Source organism: Maylandia zebra, linkage group LG20, assembly GCF_041146795.1.
Source record: "Maylandia zebra isolate NMK-2024a linkage group LG20, Mzebra_GT3a, whole genome shotgun sequence".
Classification (NCBI taxonomy): domain Eukaryota; kingdom Metazoa; phylum Chordata; class Actinopteri; order Cichliformes; family Cichlidae; genus Maylandia; species Maylandia zebra.
The window spans coordinates 4011357-4027794 of record NC_135186.1 but is presented as its reverse complement, the minus strand read 5'-3'; the positions used below and the strand labels follow the sequence as shown (position 1 = coordinate 4027794).

General features: G+C 39.0%; 3 protein-coding genes across 3 annotated transcripts; 2 read left to right on the top strand and 1 right to left on the bottom strand.

Annotated features, from left to right (window-relative positions):
- The first annotated feature begins 2347 nt into the window (after positions 1-2347).
- prok1 (prokineticin 1) lies at positions 2348-3934 on the top strand. Its single transcript, XM_023152272.2, has 3 exons — positions 2348-2452; positions 3197-3322; positions 3698-3934. Exons 1-3 carry the CDS (start codon positions 2375-2377, stop codon positions 3815-3817), a joined length of 324 nt encoding a protein of 107 aa, XP_023008040.1. The 5' UTR covers positions 2348-2374; the 3' UTR covers positions 3818-3934.
- Positions 3935-5721: 1787 nt separating this feature from the next.
- LOC101463839 (pepsin A-like) lies at positions 5722-8564 on the top strand. Its single transcript, XM_004554275.2, has 9 exons — positions 5722-5781; positions 5988-6129; positions 6266-6383; positions 6899-7017; positions 7122-7318; positions 7503-7619; positions 7752-7896; positions 8095-8193; positions 8290-8564. The coding sequence occupies exons 1-9, from the start codon at positions 5723-5725 to the stop codon at positions 8425-8427; spliced, it is 1134 nt and encodes a 377-aa protein (XP_004554332.1). The 5' UTR covers position 5722; the 3' UTR covers positions 8428-8564.
- Positions 8565-8966: 402 nt separating this feature from the next.
- On the bottom strand, positions 8967-10876 carry LOC143414342 (uncharacterized). The gene is made up of 6 exons (XM_076878525.1): positions 10562-10876; positions 10179-10490; positions 9922-10048; positions 9696-9814; positions 9519-9565; positions 8967-9398 (listed from the first exon to the last, which is right to left on the bottom strand). The coding sequence occupies exons 1-6, from the start codon at positions 10599-10601 to the stop codon at positions 9240-9242; spliced, it is 804 nt and encodes a 267-aa protein (XP_076734640.1). The 5' UTR covers positions 10602-10876; the 3' UTR covers positions 8967-9239.
- Positions 10877-16438: the final 5562 nt, after the last annotated feature.

Here is a 16438-nt window from a genome sequence, read left to right as displayed (position 1 = left end):
GCTGCAGCTGCCTCTTCTCCTCCCATTCTCTGCCCCTCCCTCTCCTGTTGCTACTTCAATTATGAAACTGATCAATGATCAGCTGATCGGCTTTTCTCTCTTGTTTGTTTATCGCCCACTTTGTGCCAGAAAGAGGAAACCGCCGGATGTCGCGCTAAACAACAGCAGCGCGTTTAAGCTTGATCAGCTGTTGTTAGAATGTATTTAATATTACTTTCTAGTATCAGCTGATGTTTGCTGGAGCCACAGCTGTAAAAGCTGCTGGTCATGATGTCAGTTTGGTTATCTGGTGAGAGGGAAACATGAAGAGGAAACCAGGAGATGTCCTTACTGAATCATCAGGGCTGTGATGGAGAAACAGGTTTAACTTTTAGGTGACATGACTGAGTTGAAGGGAAGTTATGAACTGTTTCTGAGAGACAAATAACACCAGGATCCTTTTCTAAGTAGCTGACAGCTGGTAACTGTGCAGGGGCGGGTTTAGCAAAGTTTTGCCAGGGGGGCAGGTAGGGCATTAACAGGGAGAGGGGGGCACAAAGAAATACTTTCTTATTCTCATTTAAAATGTCTGTTATTAAATAATTATCTGAATCTTACAACCAAAGTTTTTATCTGACGTAAAATATATAGAAATCATATATATACCAACAAGACTGTACATCACTGTCACAACAGCGTTTGTTTTCATTTAAAGGCTTAATGGCTTTAATACCTGGTGGGCCGGTCCCTAGTCAAAATGCCCGGGACGATTTTTGTCCCAGTCCAGCCCTGGGCACGACACGCAGTGAATTAATATGAGAAGGTGCATTAAAAAATAAATGGCCGCGTCAGCGGTGCACATCGCAAATTAGCTCTCATAGACACATTAGTTGTGCTGCTTCTTCATGACGGTATCTTAGCTAACAACCCCAACTACCAGATTCAACTTGTAATTGGCTAAAAATAACTTAGCCTACTGGTGAGAGGGTCGTTGTTAGCTTTCCATATTCCGACATTTCAAAAGCTTCAGGAGCTGTCCGCTCAGCACAGCATCAGCACCACGGAAATACACGGATACATCCGTAGGCTTGAGACACAAGGCGTTTTTGGGACTTTCAGGTGTATGGACCAATTTTTTTTTTCTGATCAAACCAGAAATCTTTAATGAGCAGCTGGATTTGTCTCACATTAACTGGCTGAGTTAATGCCAGTTAATGCAACATCGAAGCAGCTGGAATCCACAGCTGTGCGTGTTCATGGAGCTGCATTTTCACCTGCTGGACATCACTACCTGACAAGTTTAACTGTCTTCAGAACATTGCAGAGGCCTTATTGACAGTATTTGACTCTACATATCTGTGTGAGCGGATTTTCTCTCACATGAGTCCTCAGGCAGCCGTCTGAATGCTGGACACTCGGAGACCTGTGTCTCTGAGTGGGAGACCAGAGATCACATTTTCCCTGTATTAACAGACATGCCATATTGGCCCAGTTTATTGTTCTTATCATTGTTGTGAGGAGACCATAAATAGCATTTGCATTTTCTGTTGTACAGTTCATTTGCTGTCATGGATAAAAAGTCTTTTTTTGTTTCAAAATAGCTGATAACTATTCACTGATAGCTGCCAACATCTGCGAACAAATATAATTCTATAAAGTGGTTCTATATAGTGCGTAACTGTTCATATAGAGCGTTATTAAATTTATTGCTAATGCAATCATATGGCACACTGACTTCTGAGGAAATTTTAAATGGCACTCGTCATCAGAAAGGTTGCCTACCCCTGCCATACAGTAATGTGATAAATAAGAAATATTGCGTTCTTGTTTCTGTTTTACCAGAAGACCAACCCACAAGTCAGTAATGTGGTAATGTCAGTAAACTCATTAGATGGCTTTGATTTTTATTTGTTTTGTCTTGATCACTTCTGATTGACAAATAGCTCAGGACTTGTGCCCTTTCTTCCACAGACATGTCAGATTTATTTTAGTTTGTCAACTCCTGAATTGGTTCTTTTGTTTTTGCTAGCTTGGTGGAAACTCTTACAGCTCCGGTCCAGAGACGATGTAGTCGAACCCTAAAGTGAGTCTTCGTAAGCCATCATCTGGATAGGTGAGATGACAGAGCTTCTGAGTGGACAGGCAGAAGGGGTGTAAGGGGGATTTTTCTGGCATGAGGAGGGAGGAAAGAAGAGAGGGAGGGGAGAGTGTTGGGTGGGGGGGTCACAGGTGGATAAAGAGAAGGAGAAAGGGAGGCTGCCTTCTCTAAGGAGTTGAGTAAACGTTGAGGAGTGGCTGAAGAGTCGGGGAACCAGCTTGACGTGCCACAGAGACAGTTCACAGTTGTTGTGTGGTGCTGGGGGTGCTGAGAGAGTCTAGTTCTCTTGTTGCTGTCATGGGTTTCAGGGAGGTGCTGCTGTCCTTCCTCCTGTTGTCTGTTGGGAGCTGGTGCAGAGGAGCTGTTATCACAGGGGTAAGATGGAAATTTCTAATGGAGCAACTCAATGTTAAGGTTTTTGATTTATCAGACTAAAGCAATATTTTAATCAACTCATCAATCTGTGTGTTGTCATATTGAAAGTGCATTTTACATTGTGTCTATCATAACTGTAACTGTTGCTTCAGTTCAGTGCCCCATTCCAAGTGGAATGGGGCACTAGTATATTCAAATAATTTTTTAAAAAATCAAGAAAAATATTTAAAATGTCTGTTTCTATCATTATATTTTCATCATCACAAAATCCTTTTATATATATATATATATATATATATATATATATATATATATATATATATATATAAATTTTTAGTTTTATTTTAAATTATTTTAACTTACATTTTTGTGTGTGGATGAAAACTGAACACATCACTTCTCTGGATAATATTGTTAAATTTCATTACAAATGACTAATGACAGATCATATCCTCCCCCGCTTGAAGTTAACTGGAAAAATCAGAGGAAATTATCTCAGCCCCCTGAATGCTATTCATTTGTAAATGGGTTAGGGAGAGGACAGGGAATAAATCAAATGGATTTCACTCGCCAAACATGGGAGGGTATCTCTATTACAATAAGTAAAAGTTATATATATGAAAAGATAAACTCTATATCTATTACCATATATGAAGATGAAACTGATTTACTGGCAACAATAGAATTGCTTTTATTACTTTTTGTCTAGACCTCTGCCACCTTGTCCTTCTATCTTTCCTGCAGGCTTGTGAGAGAGATGTGCAGTGTGGTTTTGGCCTTTGCTGTGCTGTCAGTCTATGGCTGAGGGGTCTGAGGATGTGTGTCCCAAGAGGTGTGGAAGGGGATGAGTGCCACCCCTTTAGCCACAAGGTGGGGATAAATGTGATGTCAGTTATAATAATCTTCCAGTGTTACACACACATACGCGCACATAGGCACACACACACGTTTATCCTTCTTTCCTGTTTTAAGAAATTCTGATTGCTGTCAAGCTGGCTGAAGCCTTAGAAAAGCTGCTGATAAGTGCAGGGGGTATTGATTCTACTCAGCAGATCTGAGCCATATATCTCTTTGATTATCTGGAACAGGCAACGATTACTTCTACTAACACCACATCCATCTCTGAAACTCAGACTGATTAAGAGAAGCTTTAGGGCCTGCAGTTCCAGTTGTCAGCTCATAAAGGATTTAAGCTGTCAGATTACCCCAAAGCTACATTCCCTTTCCCCTTTTTCACGCTTCCAGGTACCCTATCCAGGGAAAAGGCAACATCACACCTGCCCCTGTCTCCCCCACTTGGTGTGCACCAGGTATGCTGACAGCAAGTACAGGTGTACTGAGGACTTCAAAAACATGGACTTTTAACGGACGAGAGAACACCCAGAATGATGCAAGCACAACAGCAAACAGAGTGGAAATCTGAACGGCCTGCGGATCAAAATCTTCTTCAGTGACTTTATTCTTCATTTGTGTACTCTATGCACTAAAATGTATAGGTTCTACTGATGCACACAACAAGCACATAAAAAGAAACAGGGAAGTGTAACCAACAAGATCTACAATAAACATGAGACAGCTTTAATTTAACAAGCCAAATGTTACCCCGAGAGTTATTTGTGAACCTTTAGCACATCTGCTGTTTCTTTCATGCTCATTTTATATTAATTTATCATGAGACGTGTTCGAGTATTACTGTCAATAAACATATACATAAAGTTGTGTTTTATAGAGGGCTCAGTTAATATTGTTGCATAAAACATTATGTTCAGTATGGAATGGAAATGTCAACTGGTTTTAATCACGGTGTGATAACGGTCATAAACAGAATCTTAGTGCAAATACTTTCACACGCAAACTGACCTTGTATAATATATTTGATTAGTGCATACGTGAGTCAAGGTGAAATTCCCTCATGTTAAATCGTTAGTAGTTCTTTGTTTCTTCTGTCTTAAATTGAAATGTACCGTGTCCAGTGTGAAATCATGACCTGACACGTGGACTTCAAAAGCTTTAACTAATAAAAAATTAATAACAGGAAAACATTAAGGGAAAAAGTAGTATAGATCACCAGAGATGTTATGAACTGGGAGTATTACCCTGCAGCTGTGAGGTACTTGTGCTGTCCTTTACTTACTCTACTTGGTCTTTATATTTATACTCCACTGCATCTGTGTAAAATATTGTCCTTTGTACTTATATTTATTTGACATCTGCAGTAACTACTTACTTTTTAGGTCGAGTTACCACATAGAAAACATTTATAATGCTCATCAAATACAGCTCACCGTTACAGTATATAAAGAGCTGCAGCCTTAGCTACAGCATAAAACACCACTTATACATAAATGCACAGCAAATAATAATAAACCAGAATAAATTCAAAGACTAGCCACTTACATCATTTGTTTAATGTAGGATTACATTTTGCTAACTGTAATTGAGTATGTTTTGATTGGAGTACTATAATTGCTACTTCTATTGGGTGTGAATACTTTATGCTACCAATTTGTTAAATGTTACTGCAGCGTAGTACAGAAAAACAGCTATTGTTTTTCAGTGAACTTATGAAAATTGAGAAAAAGTGTTTGTCTAAATCTTAAACCTAACCCTAATTTCAGTTTATTAAGTCAAAACTTTGAGATAATAATGAGAAATTTTGACTTATGGATGGCAAAATAAGCAAATAAATACAGTGGTGGAAACAAGTTTCTGTAATTTACGGCTCACACTTTCACATGATTACATCTTTGCTTGTCCTACCTTTGTTTTATTGCTATCAGATAAACCTTTCCAAGTAATTCAAGCTCACATCTTTGGAAACCTTGAGGAAAGTTTGCATACTGGTATTAAGTAGAAGGTCTGGACATCATATCTCCTGAACTGCACACCAACACATTGGTGTACCTGTTTAGCACTTACAGTGTATTTAAATGATGTGACGAATAATAAAGTCAATCCTTTGGAAGTTAGTTGTCATTTTCAGTAGATACCCTGTAAATACAAGTTTGACTTTTAGAGTTGCAACTTTTAAGTTCATACAAAACATTTTTTTTACAATCTTCCTGAACACTTTCAGTGTTCACAAGCTTAATGGGATATTTGTCCCCAGATAAGAGTCTGTTTTCTAAATCATATGCTTCTTATCACCATCTTTCATATCAGCTTATAGGAAAGGGCATTTCGGAAAAACAACCTTGATTAGTTGTATATAAGGGCTGGCCTCAGCAACTGGACGTTCACTCATCTGAGTCTACCTGTAGAGACAGCAACATGATGAAGTGGCTGGTCGTTTTGACTGCCCTCGTGGCTTTCGCTGAATGTCTCCATAAGTAAGTCTGACTTGATTGGTTGTTTCTTTATTTGTTTTATGTATTTGACATTAAATACATAAAAAATTGTGAAACTCTCCATGTTCCTATGAGGAGATCTAAAGGTCCTCCTGCTCACCTGAATATCGCACAGACATTTCTCCAGCTGTAAAGTTCAGGCCTGCCTTGCTCATTGCATGACTTTCTGCTCACATTGCTACATGTAGGATGCCCCTGATTAAGGGAAAATCTGCCAGGCAAACCCTCAAAGAGAAAGGGTTGTGGGAGGAGTACAGGAAGAGTCACCCATACAACCCAGCAGCCAAGTTCTACAGCAGTGGCACCGAGTCCATGACCAATGACGCTGACGTAAGCCCAGATTAGTAAAAAGCTTTCGATTTTGTTCATGTCGTTGAAAACATACCTTGCTTTACTTTTTCAAAATTGTCTTTTTAAATCTGAATCTGCATCTGTGTACTTGTTCCTTCTTTATCTGTCCCTCTAGTTGTCCTACTATGGTACGATCTCCATTGGAACCCCTCCTCAGTCCTTCTCTGTCATTTTTGACACTGGCTCCTCCAACTTGTGGGTCCCTTCAGTGTATTGCAACAGTTCAGCCTGTGGTGAGTGCCACTATGATGACTGCCGAAGCTCAGACAACATGGTACAACCTGGCCAGTATGGTTGGAACATACAGAAATGTGTACTTCTGTTATTAGATACTGTTCAAAAATATCCCTTTTTCATTTTAGGCTCTTTTTCATTCATGAATTTTATCCATAATGTAACTTTTTTCCAGCAGAAAATATGCTCTTAACTCGTGAGGCGAAATCAATATACAAGCCTAGATGAACTTGACCGCTAGCAACACTGGAATCCTTCGAGCATTAGTAGAAGTCATTTAGCAATAATAACAGAGCAGCACAGTTTGATTATCACAGTGACTTGAGATTTCTGCAGTATTTGCACTTGCAACTCTGATTCTCCACATAATGAATTGGTTTACTTTGGTAGCACATTCTTTCTAGCTTGTTCTAGTTGTAACTTTACCAGCAGAACAACACTCATTGCCATCACTGAAATGCTAGACATCCAAGTTGTATAAAATTGCAAAACTTAAAAATGCATTCCTCTGCAGAGAACCACAATCAATTCAACCCATCACAGTCATCCACCTTCCAGTGGGGTGACCAGTCTCTGTCCATCCAGTACGGGACTGGCAGCATGACTGGGTTACTGGGCAGCGACACTGTTGAGGTAACCAAAACCCGTGGAACAAAAAACTTAGTCTATTTAGACTTCAGATGGGCATCTCTTTGTGGTTTGCTGAACTGTGAGTGACAGCTGTTTTGCATGTCCAGGTGGGCGGCATCTCTGTGGCCAAGCAGGTGTTTGGATTGAGTGAGACAGAGGCTTCTTTCATGACTTACATGCAGGCTGATGGGATCTTAGGACTGGCCTTCCAGAGCATCGCCTCTGACAATGTTGTACCAGTTTTTAACAACATGATCACTCAGGGGCTGGTGTCAGAGCCCATTTTCTCAGTCTACCTGAGCGGGTACTGAAATGAAATGGAATTCAGTTGGCTGGAAAATCTTTATTGGGTTTTTCTTTTTGAGTATATTTTGTGAATTTATGATATGATTCTCTCTCTCTCTCTCTCTCTCTCTCTCTCTGTGTGTGTGTGTGTGTGTGTGTGTGTGTGTGTGTGTGTGTGTGTGTGTGTGTGTGTAATATCTTAGCAATAGTGAACAGGGCAGCGAGGTGGTCTTTGGTGGTACTGACAGCACCCACTACACTGGAACAATCACCTGGATCCCCCTGTCTTCTGCCACCTACTGGCAGATCAACATGGACAGGTGCCAATAAGTCATCCAAAAGCTGTTTTCTTCATAGCCAACATCTTTGCTTACAGCTTCATATCAGACACAAAAAATCACAAGGTTATAAAACTTCTTGGCTTGACTGTAATTCAACTTTCCACTTCACAGTGTTACCATCAACGGGCAGACTGTAGCCTGCTCTGGCGGGTGCCAGGCCATCATCGACACTGGCACCTCCCAGATTGTTGGTCCAACCACTGACATCAACAATCTGAATAGCTGGGTTGGAGCCTCAACCGACCAGTCAGGAGATGTGAGTCATACCATCGTGACACAAATTTTCCCCTTTTTCTGAACCCAGAGTAAACAGACATTTAAGACCCTGACGTCAGAACTTTGAAATAAAAATAATTAAGTGGGATTCGGATAGCTGCTTCAGTTGGAAAACTGTAAAATACCAATAAACAGATTTTCTTCTGCCTCATGGCCTCTGACTTTGTTCTGCTGACAGGCTATAGTGAACTGCCAGAACATCCCGAGCATGCCCGATGTCACCTTCACTCTCAATGGAAACGCCTTCACAGTCCCTGCATCTGCCTATGTTTCTCAGGTCAGTAAGACCATCCTGCCAACCACAGCACCAAATAATACAATACAATAATGAAGATTTGAAGAAATATATCTTTTCTTTCTCCCCTGTCCACAGAGCTCCTCTGGTTGTATGACTGGCTTTGGTCAGGGTGGCACCATGCAGCTCTGGATCTTGGGAGATGTTTTCATCCGGGAATACTATGCCGTCTTTAATGCCCAGTCCCAGAACATTGGTCTGGCCAAGTCAGCTTAATGACATCAGTAATCTCATAAATACTTCAAGCATGTATTTTAATGGAATGGGAGAGTTTATGCAAACAGGAGTTTGTGGAAAACGTGCATGTGAACATGTTGTAGCTGCCTTTACATTAAACAGATTATAGCAACGCATAGCATTTCTCTGTGTGTGTGTATCTGTGTCGACTGGACTTGCATGGCTATCTACTATTATCGCACATCAGTAGAATAAAGTGTTTCTGTGTTGTGCTGAAATGTCACAGGAACAAGAATCAGTCCAGTGTGTTCTTTTATACACTCGACCTTTTACAAAGGATCTGAAAGTTTTCACTTTTTTATGGTAAGGACAACAGGCTAAGAAAAAAATGACCCAACTGCTCTCAGAAGAAAAAAGGGCAGGTTGCCACTGACATCGAAGAAGCTGATAAGGACAAACATTGATAGAACAGATGATAACCTGATGACATGATTTCACAACTCTGCTGCTATCTCAACCTGTGAACATGAGAATGGGGAAGTCTCAAACACAGACAAAGCACACATTTACTGCAGAGACAGAGTTAACTGTTTTAATTTCATTTCTTATGCTGTCAACATTTCTCCATTAATAGCTCATTATTATAAACATCATCAGATTTCAGATTTTACAGTCCATTCAAGGTTTGGGATACAAAATAATCAAAACAAAGTAGAAGTGATCAGTCTCTGCTTGATCATTAAACATCTTTTAGTATTTAAGCAGTTAACTGACATATACATAAAAACTTTACAACAAAACACTGACAAAAGAATTAAAGTGGATCAGACATTAAAATCTGTAACTCAAATTCACGGTTGGATTGCCAGTATGGAGTATTCCACCATCCCAGCATGCTCTTCGTCGGCAGCTCCTGTTGGTGCGTTGTGCATCCTCACATTTGCATACACTTCTTCGGGCTTCTGCAGAGCCCTGAAGTCCACCATTGTGTAAACTACGCTGCTCGTTTCCTAGTAGAGACACATTTTGCCAAGAGACAGTATTTTAGAGGAAGTTTAAAGTATAAACATGTCTCCAATTTAACATGATAGTGAGTCACAGCGACTGCTTGTTCCCTGTTTAGCACGTACCGAAGCTTCTTGGTTCAGTGAGTCACGGTGAGTTTGTCCATATTTGTCTACAAAGAAAAACAACAGAACTTCACATCATTTACCCATTCTATAAGAGGAAAAAAAAGAATATATTTTATCATAAACTTTGGCAGACAGTCTGAGCTCTGCGACAGCAGTTTTCAGGGAACTGCTTACCTAGCAGTTCGGATTTTCTCCTGACTCTGCAGCAAACAACACCAATCACTGAACTGATGAACATCATCACTGTAATTGCCACAATGACAGCCAGCAGCAAACTAAAACTCCAGGAGACTCTGAAGAGGAGCAGAGCACAAAAATGAAAAAACTATTCATGTTTCAGACACAGGAACAATTTGACCAGTGAGCAACAACAAAAACGAGCAATGTGCAGAGTGACCACCTGTTGCTGTCACCGTGGTCCTCTGCTAAAGCAGGTCTAGTGGACTCTGGGAGTGCTGTGGATGTGCCGGGGGCTTTGGTGGTCCCTGTGATTGGAGGCTGTGAATGGCTGAAGTGATCTGAAACTTCTGCAAATTTCAGATATAACAAAGTCAAATAAAAATCATGCTTAAATACAGCTAATAAACAATGACAGTAACAACTGTTGCATGAAATGCATTTAGAGCATCCTGTCAAAAGTTTTATAAGAATACTCACCAGACACTTCTACATAATAGTCCCTGTAGATGTGATTTGGGGCTCCCAGCACGACACACCTGTAAAAGCCTCCATCTACAAATTGCACATTTGCTATTCTAAATTCAATCCAGCCATCATTTTCTATTTTGGTCACTCTTCCTTTCAAAAGTTCACAGGTATATCCTGAACTGTCCATCAGCCTGTAGCAGCCTCCCGGATACAGTTTACAGCAAGCCTTGTTGTAACTGTTGTAAAATGAAGGAAAGGAGAGTCTCAGGAAAATGTGCTCGAACTCTTTAATCCTCTCCTGGCCTTTTAGATGACAGATATCTGGAAAACAAACAGCTGTCAATACAACTTCTCAAATACTGGAAAAAGTGGAATAGCCTTTTTTTTCATACCTATTAAAAGAATAAAAACAATGGAAAACTTCATCTTCATTGTGATGCTCGCTAATTCTCAGCACTTTGGGACAGTTTTAGTTTTGAATTCTTGCTGCAGGATTGAAGGCTCCTCCTAAAGAGGAAAGAAGAGGAAGTTGTCAAAGACGTGCTCCTCACGAGGCTTTGGGAACTGTTGCTGGACACGTCTGTGGCACAACAGTTCTGTGGCTGATTCTTTTTTGGACTGTGTTATGTGTCTGCATATTGGAAATGGACACAAATGGAAATGGACAATGGAGAGTCAATATCACTGGAAAAGAAATATGAAAATGCTTTCACCTCATATCCAACAGCGAACATTTGTCTCATAGTTTTGCATTTACACAAGAATGTGATCGCTTTAGCAGCTCATTAAGTTGCATGACTAAAATCTTGCAAAACACAAAATGTACTATTGCTTTTTTATATGGTTACAATAATAAAATAAAACCAACTACATGAAACATATGCTGGTAGCTTTACTTTATTTTACTGCACAGACAAAGACACAAGGAGATTAACCGAACTGGTTCACTTCTGATGCAACATTTGTGTTTATTACATCGTGTGTGTGTGTGTGTGTGTGTGTGTGTGTGTGTGTGTGTGTGTGTGTGTGTGTGTGTGTGTGTGTGTGTGTGTGAGTGATTCAGCCTCCAATACTATTAAAAGATTTTACCATATACTGTGATTTCCATTAACAAGTTATACTGTCATAAACTACAACTATGCCTGCCAGTGACTTTGTGAGGTCATTAGACTTACTTAGAGCTTTTTATTCTCATTGTGCATTTTCTTGGGTAGCTGGACCACAAAGGTAAAGTAAGAAGAAGAGAAACCAATATACAACGAAGGCGGAAAATAAATAAATAAATAAATAATTAAATAAATATAATAAAATAAAAAACAGTGTATATGTATACATATGTGAGTGGAACTATATACATGGTGTATGTGTAGGAAACATTGAAACAGACTGGGACCAAAATAATTGCACATGAGCCAAAAATATTGCACATTAAAACAAATATTTACCAAAGCTGGAAAACAGAGTATTGAGAAAACATATTTCTGCTGAGACATTTGGATGGTACAGTCAAAATTTAAGGATACTTGCTTAAGTTTAAACCAAGCATTTACTTTGAATGTGGCGTGGTTGTTGGTTTTGGTTTCAGTATTTCAGAAAGCACTGATCCACTGGCATTTCCCACACAGTCATCTGTAAGAGAAAATATCCAGTAAACGGAGGTTCTTCAGAAGAAAATGTGTTGCTGATATCAAAGGTCAGAGGAAGAAGGCCAGACTGCTTCAAGGTGAAAAGAAAGCAACAGTAACTCCAAGAAGGAAACCACATCGGATGCAACTTCTGTTAACTGAAGTATATATATGCATATATTATTCCCCGCTCGCCCCTGCGGGCGGTCAATCCTTCAAGCTCGGGTCCTTTACCAGAGGCCTGGGAGCTTGAGGGGATCTTAGTTGTTCCTAGGACTGCGCTCTTCTGGACAGAGATCTCTGATGTTGTTCCCAGGATCTGCTGGAGCCACTAGCCTAGCTTGGGAGTCACTGCAAATGACTCCCAAGCTATATATACATATGTATGTGTATATACACATACATATACATATATATATACACATATCAGTTGGTGGCATGCAGTCTGACTTCATCACATTTTAGTACCTGCTCAGATCTCTTCGAAGCCCGGCCAAGCAGGCACCATTTAGTACCAAGTACCAGGTACTGTGACATAATGGAAAACCCTGAAAACTGTGGCAAACTGTGGCGAGTCGATCTGATTAATTACTAATGTAAAAGGGGCTTTTTGAGACAGTGGTCTTGGTGCAGTTACAAATGAATTTCAGAGCAGTTCATTTATGGTATAGATTAACCATGACAGAGACACACAACCATTAACCTCTTTATGAATTAGAAAAAAGAGATGCTAAATCTTGTCATATTATGATTCTTTTTCAAATGCATTAGATTAGTGCTATCACTACAGGGGACAATGCTGCAGCCTTATTTGGTCTTGAGCTGCACGTTTACAAGGAAAGAGGATGATGCTTTTCCTTCTTTTACTTTAAACAAAACATCTCAGTTCAGTTCTATTCTCTGACACACTGTGGACATTTTCAGATTTGGTAGAAGCTCTATCAAGATTTTATTCACAGCAAAAAAAAAGTGTACAGTATCTATTTCATCTACTGGCATCCATAAGCTCCTCATACAATGTACAAATTTTCACATTTACTATTTGACAAAAAAAGGAAAAAATATTAAGGAAGTTATTTATTTTGCTTTGGAAAAAAATTGTTTTAATGATTGAATGTTATGTCTGATTAATTTCTGAATTCTCAGACTGGTCCGGTGTGCAGGCCAAAATATGGGTATAAAAAGATGAATTCAGTTCCATGGCTTTGACTTTTAGTTTTAACAAGTTTTTGCCAGATTTAAAAACAATATTTGTGCTTTCCTGTTATTAATGACTGCTGGTCTAATAAATGTTTTAAGCATTGTATCAGTATGATTTGTATTCATTCTAATACACAAAACTATTTATACAATTTTTTGCACAATTTGTTGGTTTGATAAATTAATCTTGGAACACTCCTGTGAGTAAAGCTGGCATACAAACATGAAATCACTTTAAATACAAGAAAAGGATCTTTTATAAAACCCACTGAGCCTGGACATAAACCCAAAGCTACATGAGAGTTTCTTAAAAACAGGTATATGAGATGAATAAACTCCTAGAGAGAAAAAATGAAACAAAGTTTGATTTACCAAATCTGTTATGAACTAAACAATAGTAGTAAAGCACTCCCGGATCTCTCGAGTGATCACTGAACAAGCTTTTCTTCTTTTCATCGTGGAAACATTCACGTGATCTTTTGTTTTGTTTTGTTTTTGCATTTGTTTTGCTGTAGTCTGATGTGACTATGTGTTTCACATTCATTCACATTGCTTTTTCTGTAATCGGGTGTCATTACACTAACTACAGTACTAGTGATGCTGTGATAAAACCCTGTGAATATGTCGAATCTGTCCGGCCAATTGCTTCGCCAAAACACAGATCACACAAAGCCCCATTCAACAGCTCATTTGGAAATACTGACATCTGCTGGTCATTCACTCTACAACAGCCCTGCTGTGATATATCAGTGAGTATGTGAACGTTAATCATGTATCAATTGCAGAATACCCGTATGAGTATGAGGTCCAGTGTGTGTGTGTGTGTGTGTGTGTGTGTGTGTGTGTGTGTGTGTGTGTGTGTGTGTGTGTGTGTGTGTGTGTGTGTGTGTTTATGAAACAACCCATCCACTCTACGATTGTTTTGCGAAGATGTCACATGCTCACAAAATGCTGATAATTTTAACATTTTTAGTGGCTCCATAATGTGCTTGCATTCTCCTCGGAATCACCTCAGACCCAGATCACATAAAACACTGCCTGGAATTCTGTAATGTGTTTTCAAAAGCTTGAATGACATAACGAGGGAGTAACGTTGTTTAAGAGAAAGGGGGCTTCGGTTGTACTTGGTTAAATGACATTCTGAAGAACGACAAAGGCCTCGACACAGACGTAACTTCCCTACTAACTAAACAATTTAGAACGAAAGAAGCCCCCTGCGTACTCACATTATGATGAGTGTAGAATGGATGTTTTCACAGCAGGTATGGACAAGCATATGATCACAGCTACCAACATTTTCCCAGTATTACTATTTGTGTCACTTAAAGCACATTATGTCAGTTTGTTTAAGAAGCAGGGTTGCAGCCATTTCATTATGATGTCACTCTCAAAGATCACAGAGCAGATCACATAGCATTTGTAGAATCAAGAGATCTGGTACAAAGACGTGCATGTGGTGTCTTATTGCACCCCAAAATGATATGTGGCGGGATCTTTTAGTGGTTTTTGTACAGCGGATCAGTTAATTTGTGCGTGCATACCACCCCAAATGTACCTTGCATTCAAGAAAGACCTCAACTGTTACTGGAACATATTGCTCAGCTAAAATGCAGGTCCAGGTTTACAGGCCAGCTGTATTTCTGCTACGTGCACATGGAATTGACACTTCATTGCATATACATTTGCCTCCCGTTCCTTTTGTTGTTTTAGGTTAATACTTTAAAAGGCGATTTAAAAAAATTTAATAACGTGAGAGTTATGTCAGGTGGCATTGTATGTGTGTGAAAGCTGTACATTTCTCCTCAAATCAATGTTTTGATTCAGTGTGTCAACCCATGTGGTACTTTAAATTACACAAATGAAGGTTTAGAGTGCTGCAGTCTAGTAGGTATTGACTCAAGCAAGATTTAAAAAGCATTACAAGTTGATCATGACCCTAATTCAGAAAGCATTAATTTTTTCCTGCAAAAGAACACAACCTCCAGGCTTTTTCAGCATTGTCAGTTTGTGCAAAGAATCATTTTCCACTACATGTACAACAGGTGAAAAACAAATTAAAATAAACACATTAAACCTCCCAAGTGTTTTTTGTTTAATTGCTATTATTTTTCATTTCCTAAAGATTAATTGAAAGGTCCATGGAGTTTGGAGGGTGAGGACCCAGGAAACCGCAACAAGGAGGAGAGGGACAGAAAATGGCAAGTCGCAAAGGAGGCCTTGGAGACCATGATGAAAATGTCCACCTCACTCAGGCTTTTTGCTTTAGACTTTCCATTCTGGACCAATCTATGTGCAGAAATGTGCCTAAAACCCTGAAAACTGTTAAACTTACCACAGATATTCACTTAGTGTCTATAATAACAACATTTAATAGTTTCATGAATTGTGTTCATCTCATACCCAAACCACCTTTATCAAATTCTACTCTAAATTCTGCTCTAATACAATACCAGTACTCATGACCAGAGTGCACAAATGCAACATTGTTTTTTCATACTTGACAACACAATAAAACACAAGAAAAATCAGAATATGTTTGAGATTAGGATTTTTATTTGATGGTAAATCAATTTTCTTAAAATTTCATTTTGTTTTACTTTGATGCTATAATGGATGATTTTAAAATTCAGTTAAATCTAAGATTATATAGCATCGCAGCAAAACAAGAGTCTCCTCAAGGTGCTTTATAATGTAAGGTGAAAACCCTACAGTATTAGCAGGAACACACACACACACACACACACACACACACACACACACACTACAATGCTTCTTTAAAGATCTCGAAGCATTTAATAATTTATTCAAAAACAATGTAATTGGCCAACAGAAGTATATTTCATCTTGTCTCCCTATATTGTCTCTCCATCACCCCCAACCGGTCGCAGCAGATGGCCGCCCCCTCTTGAGCCTGGTTCTGCTGGAGGTTTCTTCCTGTTTAAAGGGAGTTTTTTCTCCCCACTGTCGCCTAGTGCTTGCTCAAAGGGGATCTTTTGATTGTTGGGTATTTTCCTGCTAATACTGTAGGGTTTTCACCTTACATTATAAAGCACCTTGAGGAGACTCTTGTTTTGCTGCGATGCTATATAATCTTAGATTTAACTGAATTTTAAAATCATCTATTATAGCATCAAAGTAAAACAAAATGAAATTTTAAGAAAATTGATTTACCATCAAATAAAAATCCTAATCTCAAACATATTCTGATTTTTCTTGTGTTTTATTGTGTTGTCAAGTATGAAAAAACAATGTTGCATTTGTGCACTCTGGTCATGAGTACTGGTATTGTATTAGAGCAGAATTTAGAGTAGAATTTGATAAAGGTGGTTTGGGTATGAGATGAACACAATTCATGAAACTATTAAATGTTGTTATTATAGACACTAAGTGAATATCTGTGGTAAGTTTAACAGTTTTCAGGGTTTTAGGCACATTTCTGCACAT

Bases quoted from the DNA above. Each gene is read 5' to 3' on its own strand.
- LOC143414342 (XM_076878525.1), bottom strand. From the start codon at position 10,601: ATGAAGATGAAGTTTTCCATTGTTTTTATTCTTTTAATAG. The intron at 10,491-10,561 runs GTATGAAAAAAA...TTTGTTTTCCAG, and splicing joins TGTTTTTATTCTTTTAATAG to ATATCTGTCATCTAAAAGGC. The intron at 9,815-9,921 runs GTGGTCACTCTG...GCTCCTCTTCAG, and splicing joins GACCACGGTGACAGCAACAG to AGTCTCCTGGAGTTTTAGTT.
- LOC101463839 (XM_004554275.2), top strand. From the start codon at position 5,723: ATGATGAAGTGGCTGGTCGTTTTGACTGCCCTCGTGGCTTTCGCTGAA. The intron at 6,384-6,898 runs GTGAGTGCCACT...ATTCCTCTGCAG, and splicing joins TTGCAACAGTTCAGCCTGTG to AGAACCACAATCAATTCAAC. The intron at 7,319-7,502 runs GTACTGAAATGA...GTAATATCTTAG, and splicing joins TTCTCAGTCTACCTGAGCGG to CAATAGTGAACAGGGCAGCG.
- prok1 (XM_023152272.2), top strand. From the start codon at position 2,375: ATGGGTTTCAGGGAGGTGCTGCTGTCCTTCCTCCTGTTGTCTGTTGGG. The intron at 2,453-3,196 runs GTAAGATGGAAA...TCTTTCCTGCAG, and splicing joins GAGGAGCTGTTATCACAGGG to GCTTGTGAGAGAGATGTGCA. The intron at 3,323-3,697 runs GTGGGGATAAAT...TCACGCTTCCAG, and splicing joins GCCACCCCTTTAGCCACAAG to GTACCCTATCCAGGGAAAAG.